This window comes from Panonychus citri, unplaced genomic scaffold (genome assembly GCF_014898815.1).
Source record: "Panonychus citri isolate SS breed McGregor unplaced genomic scaffold, ASM1489881v1 Contig00104, whole genome shotgun sequence".
Taxonomy (NCBI): domain Eukaryota; kingdom Metazoa; phylum Arthropoda; class Arachnida; order Trombidiformes; family Tetranychidae; genus Panonychus; species Panonychus citri.
The window spans coordinates 1617490-1627569 of record NW_026515509.1 but is presented as its reverse complement, the minus strand read 5'-3'; the positions used below and the strand labels follow the sequence as shown (position 1 = coordinate 1627569).

At 30.9% G+C, this 10080-nt stretch overlaps 2 protein-coding genes across 2 annotated transcripts; one reads left to right on the top strand and one right to left on the bottom strand.

Annotated features, from left to right (window-relative positions):
- Positions 1 to 488: 488 nt before the first annotated feature.
- LOC128388998 (60S ribosomal protein L22-like) lies at positions 489 to 1634 on the bottom strand. Its single transcript, XM_053348497.1, has 3 exons — positions 1479 to 1634; positions 1170 to 1340; positions 489 to 817 (listed from the first exon to the last, which is right to left on the bottom strand). The coding sequence occupies exons 1-3, from the start codon at positions 1482 to 1484 to the stop codon at positions 554 to 556; spliced, it is 441 nt and encodes a 146-aa protein (XP_053204472.1). The 5' UTR covers positions 1485 to 1634; the 3' UTR covers positions 489 to 553.
- A 269-nt stretch (positions 1635 to 1903) lies between these two features.
- Positions 1904 to 4981, top strand: LOC128388993 (lipoyl synthase, mitochondrial-like). Its single transcript, XM_053348486.1, is given in 3 exon segments — positions 1904 to 3174; positions 3236 to 3251; positions 3254 to 4981. Coding segments are annotated over 3 exon segments (1146 nt in total). The 5' UTR covers positions 1904 to 2361; the 3' UTR covers positions 3571 to 4981.
- The last annotated feature ends 5099 nt before the right edge of the window (positions 4982 to 10080 follow it).

Genomic DNA, 10080 nt, shown 5'->3' with positions numbered 1-10080 from the left:
TGGTTAAATCTCTGTAAACAATCAGACTAGATAAACTCTAATTAATCATCTCTCTAAATCCTTGGAAAATTGTAATCTGTATGATTAGGTAAACTTCCAGTAGATTTGGGAAAGTTTATAATTACATATTGATGATTATAATTCCCTGATTATTGTTACAATTTACCAACATGGCAGGAGATTAGTGTGAGTTGAATAAATCACGAGTATTATAATAAAACAATTTAGTTCTCGATGTGATTATTGAGATTGTCTTCTCATTTAGAAAGTGTTTGGTGACAAATTGTAACGATAAAAATCTTAAAGTGAAAAATACTGAGGAGAGAGAGAGAGAGAGAGAGAGATGAGTTAATCTGAGATTCAGTTGTGGTAGATGATTTGGATTAAGAGAATTGAATTTCAAATGTACACCCTGCATTTATTTGATCATTAAGGTTGATCAAACCGCGAATGATGAAATAATTGATTCGGTTTTCGCAGGGACATAATTCATTTGATGGTATCAATTTAACTTTATTACCAATTACAAGATGTCTTAGGGATTTCCTGGTGGTTAAGCTGCTTCTTCTTCATCTTCTTCGTTATTAATTTGGAAGTATTTAAGTTCATACGTATCCTTAGCAGAAGAAACTACTCTTAACCAATCTCTAAGATTATTTTTCTTCAAATACTTTTTAGACAAATATTTGAGATAACGTTTAGAAAATGGGATCTCGGTTGTTACAATAATCTTGGATTTATTCCTTTCAATGACCACGCTGTTTTGTAAGTTACCAGTTTTACCATTAACTTTGATTCTTTCATGAAGATATTTTTCCTGTAAATGAGAATAAAAATAAAAATAAATTATCACAAAGAATTAACCATAAGATTAAAAGGAGAATAACAAAATGTCCAGGATGAGACTTAAAATGTTGATAGAAAAAGAGGAAACTGTCTCTTAACCGATCACTTCAAAATATTGACAATCAAGTAGTGCATGGAAATGGTTCAAGAAATTTTAATCTTCGAGAATTAAATAGCATTCCTTGAGTCAGAAAGAATCTCAAGAAACGCACCAACCCTCGGGGATGATAAACCAAAAGTAAAAAATGAAAAACTTGAAACAAAATCAGTAATAGATGGACCCTAATAAAAATGGCTGACAACGTGTAACAATATGTACTTACGAAATCGGTAGCATTAAGAATACCATCTTCTTGTGGTCTACTACAGTCCAAGATAAATTTACATTGTACCCTCTTCTTTTTACCACCTTTAGAGGCTACTTTAGATTTACTTGGTGCCTTTTTTGTAAGAGCAGTGGCAGCGCCTTCGGTTTTAACTTTGGTCTTAGTTACCTAAACAAAATAAGAAAAAAACGAAAGAGATGAGCAAACGAGACACAGTAAAAAAACCATCACAATCAAATCGAAATCAAGACAAATCGAACAATTTACACATCAGGACACTAGAAACTACGAAAATTAAATACTTACAACCATTTTAAATTAAATTTAATAGCAATTAGATTAATTATAACTTCATAAAATTTACAGGCAATATAATTGATCAAGAAATCTCAATACCAAAGGGAAGCGGAAACAACTTTTCAGAAGAATAAAAAACCGAATGAAAAGCGACACCAAACAGAAGAAAAAGAAATTAAGTTAACCCGGTAAATTTAGAAAATATTCCAACATCGATAATCTTTAATTATCTTTTTTTCTATTGATTAGAGGAAATAAATGATTTGTGATCATTTAATTTCCTCTTTCAAACTAATTAATATTTTCCAATAGAAGTTTAAATTACAAATAGAAACTGATTTGTTTTCTATTCTTTTTTAACTTTATAAGAAAAAGAATTTTAGTCTACTAGCGACACCTTGTGATCGTTTTGTTCGTTATTCTTTTCTTGAGTTGATTGTTATTCATTTTGAATTTTATGTTTAAGGAAAATTAATTCTAATTGTTGTTAATTGTTTTACTTTGTTTTGTTTATCTAATGAAGGATTTAGTGATTTCAATTTCTTCGTCGTCGATTGAATTGATTCTGTTATCAGTAACACGTTCAGTGTTTGAGTTTTCCTTCAAGTGATTTTATCAATTTGATTTTATCCTTTGATTAACCTTCACTTTGATTATTTTGGTTAATTGTTATTCTGTTGCTGTTTTTTAGATTTTTGCTAATTGCTGGCAATTAGATCTTATTCTAATGGTCAATTTGATCGTTTCTGGCTATCGGTTTTAACTACGCATGGTGTTAATTATCAGCTGATGTTCATTTGTTGTCATTTTATTTTCTACTCTTGTTTGTATTGAGTATAAATTTTAATTCCCCTTTTTTTTGAATTGTTTTTCTTGTCCTTGTGTTTTAATTATGTTATTAGTCAATTCCAGGACTGGTTGTTTTGCCAAATGTACTATTCTGCAACAAAAGATCACTCCAATAGCTTCAGAGTATTTACAAATCATCCGAAAGGAATCAACATCTAGTCAATCATCATCATCAACTCATTCTCGTTTGGAAAAGCTTAGAGAACAATTAAAAGCTGAAAATTTATCAATTTCTAATTCAACTGTTAATGTGAATCCTACCAAAAGAAATCATGTTCGACTTCCATCATGGTTAAAGCAAAAAATTCCAATTGGAAGTAATTACAATCGTTTGAAAGACAATTTGAGATCGTTAAACTTACACACCGTTTGTGAAGAAGCCAAATGTCCAAATATTGGTGAATGTTGGAATGGCGGAGAAAACAATACACCAACTGCAACAATTATGCTTCTCGGCGATACTTGTACCCGTGGATGTCGATTCTGTTCAGTAAAAACCTCCCGAAAACCTCCTCCACCTGATCCAAATGAACCTTATAATACAGCAAAGGCGATTTCCCAATGGTCTCTAGGTTATGTTGTCCTTACCTCGGTTGATCGAGATGATTTACCGGACGGAGGATCTAAACATTTTGCTGAAACTGTTAAATTAACCAAGCAAATGATGCCCTCACTGTACATTGAATGTTTAACCCCTGATTTCCGAGGTGATTTAGATGCAGTTGAAAGAGTTGCCCTGTCAGGACTTGATGTTTATGCTCATAATTTGGAGACAGTAAGAGAATTACAAAAATCGGTTCGTGATCACCGAGCTAATTATGACCAATCAATGACGGTACTTAAGCACGCAAAACAGGTAACTATTAAACTGATAAAATTTCTCAGAAATTCTAAAACTGCAACTTATATTATTCAAGGTTCGTCGTGAATCTGGTAACCTGTGATAACAAAAACATCGTTAATGTTGGGACTTGGAGAGACGGACGATGAAGTTAAATCAGTTCTAGACGATTTAAGGACTAACGAAGTGGATGTGGTAACTTTTGGACAATACATGCAACCAACAAAGAGACACCTAAAAGTGGTCACCCATGTAGAACCTGAGAAATTTCAATTCTGGGAAGATTATTCAAAGAAATTAGGATTTCTCTATGTAGCCAGTGGCCCATTAGTCCGATCATCATACAAGGCTGGTGAATTTTTCATCAAAAACATCCTTGATAAACAAAGAAACAACCACAAAGGCCAATAACAATCAACAAAGAAATCAAAACAACTATTTTCCTTAAAAATCATCACCTAATAATTATATCATGATAACAAACAGCAAACCATTACTAGGAAATTCACTATACGATTAATTTACAGTACTAGTTAATCTAATTAACTTTCTCTTGTCTACCATTAACCTTGTCCTCTTCATCATCTCTATTAGACAACTTAATCAGTGACAATGATTGAAAATATCACCCCAATTGTGTGTGTGTTTAAATTTTTCACCCCATAAATTAGTTAACTATCATTTGCTGTTTGTTTATTGATGCTAATTAATACAAAGTGATATTTAACAAACCCTAAATGATTAATTGTAATGTAATACATGTTGTTATTTTCATTGTATTGTTGCAAATAAGAGATTTATAACAACAAGAAAAGGAAACGTCCATTGTGATAATTGAATTTCCTGAATTACATTTACACCCAGCGATTATATTACAATACAAAAGACAAGGAATCAAGAAGGAGACAAATCAAAGATATTAACCAACTAATCAAAGACTCTCTCTCTCTCTATCTCCTGTTGATCAACTAATTCATTTAAAAAGATGAACTCTCCCAAAATGGATAAAAGATGAAAGATAAATCAAAACAAATTGAACAAATGATTAAGCCTTAATTGTCCATCGAAATCAATTGGTGTTAAATCGTATTTCAAGTACAACAATAATCACCCATTATCCTGTAAATTAAATTCAAGAAGCTGATTAGTTTTGGATCTAAATTGATGATTTATCATCAATACACACTCACTAATCGTATCATCATCAACATAATCATCAAATTACACGAATCAAGTCAAGGAGTTAAGAAAGGAACCCAAAAAGAAACTAATGTAAAGAATATGTTGACGGAGAGAGAAATAAGAAGAAGAAAAAAGAGATTCAAGAATTTCATCCATGGATAAAGTGAATTATCTCTCGGAAGATAATGATTATAATTTCAACATTTTCTCATCATCAATGGAAGAGGAAAAGAGGGAGAAAATTACAAGAAGATTACACGAATACAAAGATATATATGATTCCATTAATCTATGGAAGGAAAAGAAATACTCAAATGGTTAAATATTGCTCTTGAATTTATCATCATTTTTTTTCCTATGGAATAAAAAATATACACAATATTATGTATCCATAGGAATGAGAGGAAAGTATTACAAGTAATCAAATTTAACAGGCCTTATACTCTATCAAACCATAGGAAAAATAAGGAAAATTAATCCAAATAAATTGACACCAACACACCATTAACATGGGGAATCTCATCATCCACCTTCACATTGTAATCTTAAGCTTCCACCTTGATGCTCATCATTGTGACTATCAAAGTAGCAATAGTTTACATCTAAATGATGTTACGATCTATTGAAAGTAATTCTTTTACCTTTATAACTTTCCAATATATTAGAGAGAAAGAGGTGGATGATGATGAGAATCAGGATGATAGAGTAGAAGAGAGAGAGAGAGAGATGATTATACCTGGAATCGATTGAGGAGACTACTGAAAAAAAGAAAAGGAGATAAAAAAGTGATGCAGAAGAAAAAAAGAGTAATAAGTCAAAAGAGAGAAGAAGATGAAAAGGAAGAAAGAAAGATGAAGATGAAGACGAAGACGAAGAAAAAGACTGGAAAAGATCAATGGTGGAAACTGAGGAGGGTGAGAATCACTGAATTCGCTTCAATTTCCACCGTAACCTTTTCGTTTTCTTATTGGCTTCTATTCAGAGACTTAAACATCTTCTTATTCATCTCTCTTTCTTTCTCTCTCTCTTCTCCATCATCCACCTCCTCTTTCATCATCTTCTATTTTATTTTCATTATCTCATCATCAACTTCATCTTCTCCTCTTTTTTTATCTCACATTGTGTATCTCCAATACACAAGAAGTGATGATATTGATGGTGATGATGATGATGAGAAAAAAAAGAAGAAAAAAAATTAAAAGATGAGGAAAAAGAGAAAGAAAGAGAAAAGCAAAGATTCAGATGATTCTGATAATAATCATGATAATGATTCTTATGATTTCAATGAATTAGATGAAAAGGAAAGAATCAAGCGAAAAAGTCATTTATCCATTGACATACTCATTTGTCCTTCATCCTTTTCATTGTCAACATTAACAATCAACTAACATTCATCTTCGTATATATATTTATATAATAGATTGTATAACTTACCACAAAACTGAAAAGATCAAATCATTACCCTGAAAATCTTATTCAATCTTCACCATTTACCCTGTTTATCCTCCTTCTCATCCACCAAGTTCTCTCTCTCTCTCTCTCACTGTCCACTATCTTTGTCCATTTCATCTTAACGATGATAACCTAATCTTTTTAAATATCAACATCCAATTGTTGGAACATAATTGATGAGGATTCTTAATTTACCTGACAGAAGTGAAACCCAATCAAGAAGTAAATATAAACAATGACCCGGTAAAGATGACAAAGATGATTCCAATCATGATGATACCCATGATGGTTATTAGGATGACGATGATGATAATGGCGATACTTTCTGCTTTTCTTTGGTTAAAATGAAGATGGTTCAAAGCAAAGTCCAGACAAATCCGGAAATATCTCATTTCAAATGATCAAACAGCATCAGGATTCTGAATGGGAAGAAGGAAATTTCATCTTCATCCTTTATCATTCTCATCCAGTTCACACTAAGAATCCTGAAAGGCCGAAGAAAAAAAATAAGAAAGAGAATAAAAGAAGATGAGGAAAAAAAACATTTTCGATGGATAACATTGATTCTCAAGGATCTTAAAGATGATGTTAGGAGGATGAAGATGATCAGGATGAAGAAAAGGGAATGATAAAAAAGGAGGAACAGGACAATCAACTAGATTAATCTCTTCTCTCTCTCTCTCACTGTCCACTATCTTTGTCCATTTCATCTTAACGATGATAACCTAATCTTTTTAAATATCAACATCCAATTGTTGGAACATAATTGATGAGGATTCTTAATTTACCTGACAGAAGTGAAACCCAATCAAGAAGTAAATATAAACAATGACCCGGTAAAGATGACAAAGATGATTCCAATCATGATGATACCCATGATGGTTATTAGGATGACGATGATGATAATGGCGATACTTTCTGCTTTTCTTTGGTTAAAATGAAGATGGTTCAAAGCAAAGTCCAGACAAATCCGGAAATATCTCATTTCAAATGATCAAACAGCATCAGGATTCTGAATGGGAAGAAGGAAATTTCATCTTCATCCTTTATCATTCTCATCCAGTTCACACTAAGAATCCTGAAAGGCCGAAGAAAAAAAATAAGAAAGAGAATAAAAGAAGATGAGGAAAAAAAACATTTTCGATGGATAACATTGATTCTCAAGGATCTTAAAGATGATGTTAGGAGGATGAAGATGATCAGGATGAAGAAAAGGGAATGATAAAAAAGGAGGAACAGGACAATCAACTAGATTAATCTCTTCTCTCTCTCTCTCTCTTCTTTTCTTTCATTTTTATCTTCATCTTCTTTCTCATTCGTTTTCATCGATATATCGATTAAATTCATCCTCAAAATTAACTTTTTTCTTACTCTTTCCAATTCCTTGACATTAACCATCGAGAGAGAGAGAAAGGATCAATTCTCAGAGTCTTTTTGTCACCAAGAGAGAAAGAGAGAGAGAGATGAAAAATATAAACTTCGATCTGTTATTATCAATAAGATGAACAATTTTCATCATCCTCTTTTTTCATCATCATCTTTAAATCTCTTTCTTACTTTAGCCTTTTTGTTTTTATCTTCATCATCATTTCCGTTTCAATGGCGATTGGCAAAAATAATAATCAAATAAATAACCAATAACCTGACAAATACAAGTATATTATCAACATTATCCACCTTCACCTCATCATCATCATCATCATCATCAGTAAGAAAATACCAAATTTGTTGACCTGAAAGAAAAAAGAATAAAACAAAAAAAAAGAGACAAAAAATTCTGATGATAACGGTAAAATCGACAATATGAACCATTGAGAAAATTGAGAGAAAAAAAAAGTTAGATGAAAATGTTGATAGAACGAAAAATTGACGATAATTCTGCATGAAGAATATCAATTGATAAAGATGAGGATAAAATGTGTTTTAGGTCATCATTTAATTGGTTACCATGATTCTGATGATGATCATGTTGATGATCATCAATCTGATCGCGAAGAGGAAGAAGATGAAGATGAAGATGAAGAAGAAAAAAGAAAAGGGTAAAATCTCATTTATCAATAGTTCTTACAAAAGAGATTCAGATCAATACCAACAGAATCTTATTAATCATTAGCTTTACAAGAATTAAGAATCAAGTAAAAACCATTAAGATCCTGTGTCAATTTCTGCTTCCTCCCTCATCTTCATCATCCAAACACTGTGAACATCGATATCATGTCTTCCTCTTCCTCCTCCTCCCACCGTCACTACCATCACCACCATCTCCTCCTCATCCTCATCCTTATCTCCATCCTCATCCTACTCCTCTTTCAAATTAACCCTCCGGTGATACTTTCACTTTTTGAATTATCATTTATTGCTAATATTTATTACCATTCATTGTTGCCTCACAATAATTATCAACAATTAATCAACTTAATTATCCGCCCAAATATTGATTTAACCTTAATCATCAATCCATTGATCTGCTAACAATTGGCTAATAATAATAATATAAAAACAATAGAGAAAAAAAAATAAAATGAAAATTAATTGTTTCAAATAAAATCAATATTTTCAATTATAAAACTTATATTGATTTAATCATTAGTATCAATAGTTAGTAAATTGTTGTTGTTGTTGTTATTATTATTTTATATATCCAATTGCTCACAAGAAATATAATTATTATTTAAAATTAATCCAGTTCCTGATAATCAACAATTTAGTTTGTTTTTCTCGTTTTAATTGTAAACTTAATTGTTTAATCAACGAATCCAATCAATAATAATCATTAACCTGGAGAATAATAAAAATAAAATAAAATAAACTTGATGAAAGTTTCAAATTCATTTAAATTAAACATTTTACTTCAATCTGATTATTTAAGCTACATGATTTATTAATTATAACCAATTATCATCCATTATATAAATACATAAGTAGGATAATAATTAAGTGTTAACAACAATTAACAAATGATAATAATACCAAACAATTACAATCCATTTGGTAAAATGTTACAATTGAAATCAAGAAGAAGAAGCAAAAAACTAAATTCAAATTACCATTTTTCATTGCTAATTAACAACAATCAACGTAACAATTAATCATAATCAAAGAGTCAACGAAATTTAGAGAGGAATCACAATTAACTAATCATCATCATTAACAGTAACAATTACACCACTTAAAAGCATTTAACAAAAAGACAGTGAGAGAGAGAGAGAGAAATGATTAAGTTGATTGTGAACAATTTACGAAACTCAATTGACCAGAAAAAGAAAACAAAATGTTCCGATAATAAATTATCATGATAAGAACTTTTTTTTTTACTTCTCATGTTATTAAAGTTAATTTTCCTCCTCATTTAAAATCAACAATTTAACAAAATAATCAATTGTAACAATATAACATGTATCATCGTGAAGATATCAACCTAATCATCATCATCATCATTTTTACAATGGGCCAATGGATAATAATATAAATCAGTTCAATCCATTGAAAGTTCATGTAAGTGTATCAGAATTTTCCATGAGATATATAATAAGTATTCAGATTCTGAGGGATAAAAATTGTAAAAGAGGAGAGGAAAAAAATTCTCAAAAGGCAAAAGGCTATTTCCATGATGTATCTTCACAATTGAACCATGAATATCATTCAATGTATCACCACGATGATAATATTTACCGTTACCTTATCATTGTCTTTTAAATTGAACTAATATGTGAGCTCATCATCATCATTTTTCATTGATCATCTTCATACTCAATCTTCAATCTCATGGTGATGTTATTTAGCTATTTTTTTGTTACTCATACTATTTGTGTGCCATCAAGTGGGAATCCAATCAATAGAGTGTGTATGTATAACCTTTATGGAAACGGTGGGAAAAAAATTATTCAGATGAAGAAGGAGGAGAAAAGAAAGAAAAAAAAAGTTCATCATCAGGGTAAACCCTTTATATCCTTTTGTTGTTCAGGGTGGGAAGTGGGAAAAAAGTTTTCGCTACCAGGGAGAGAGAGAAAATAATCTCAATCAAATGAACAGAGAAGAAGAATAAAATTTTACCATTATCATGATGATAAAAAGAAGAAGAAGATGAGGTAATGATGATGATGATCATCATCATGATGATGGTGAAAAAGATGCTGAATCTTTGATTCAGCAAACCTTTGGGACAGAATAATAGAGAAGAAGGAAAAAAAAAATAAAGAATTAGAGAAAAGGAAAAGGCAAAAAAAGGTGAAGGTGGGATGCGAATGATGATAAATATCAGAGGGAGAGGTGATTATGTGATGGGTG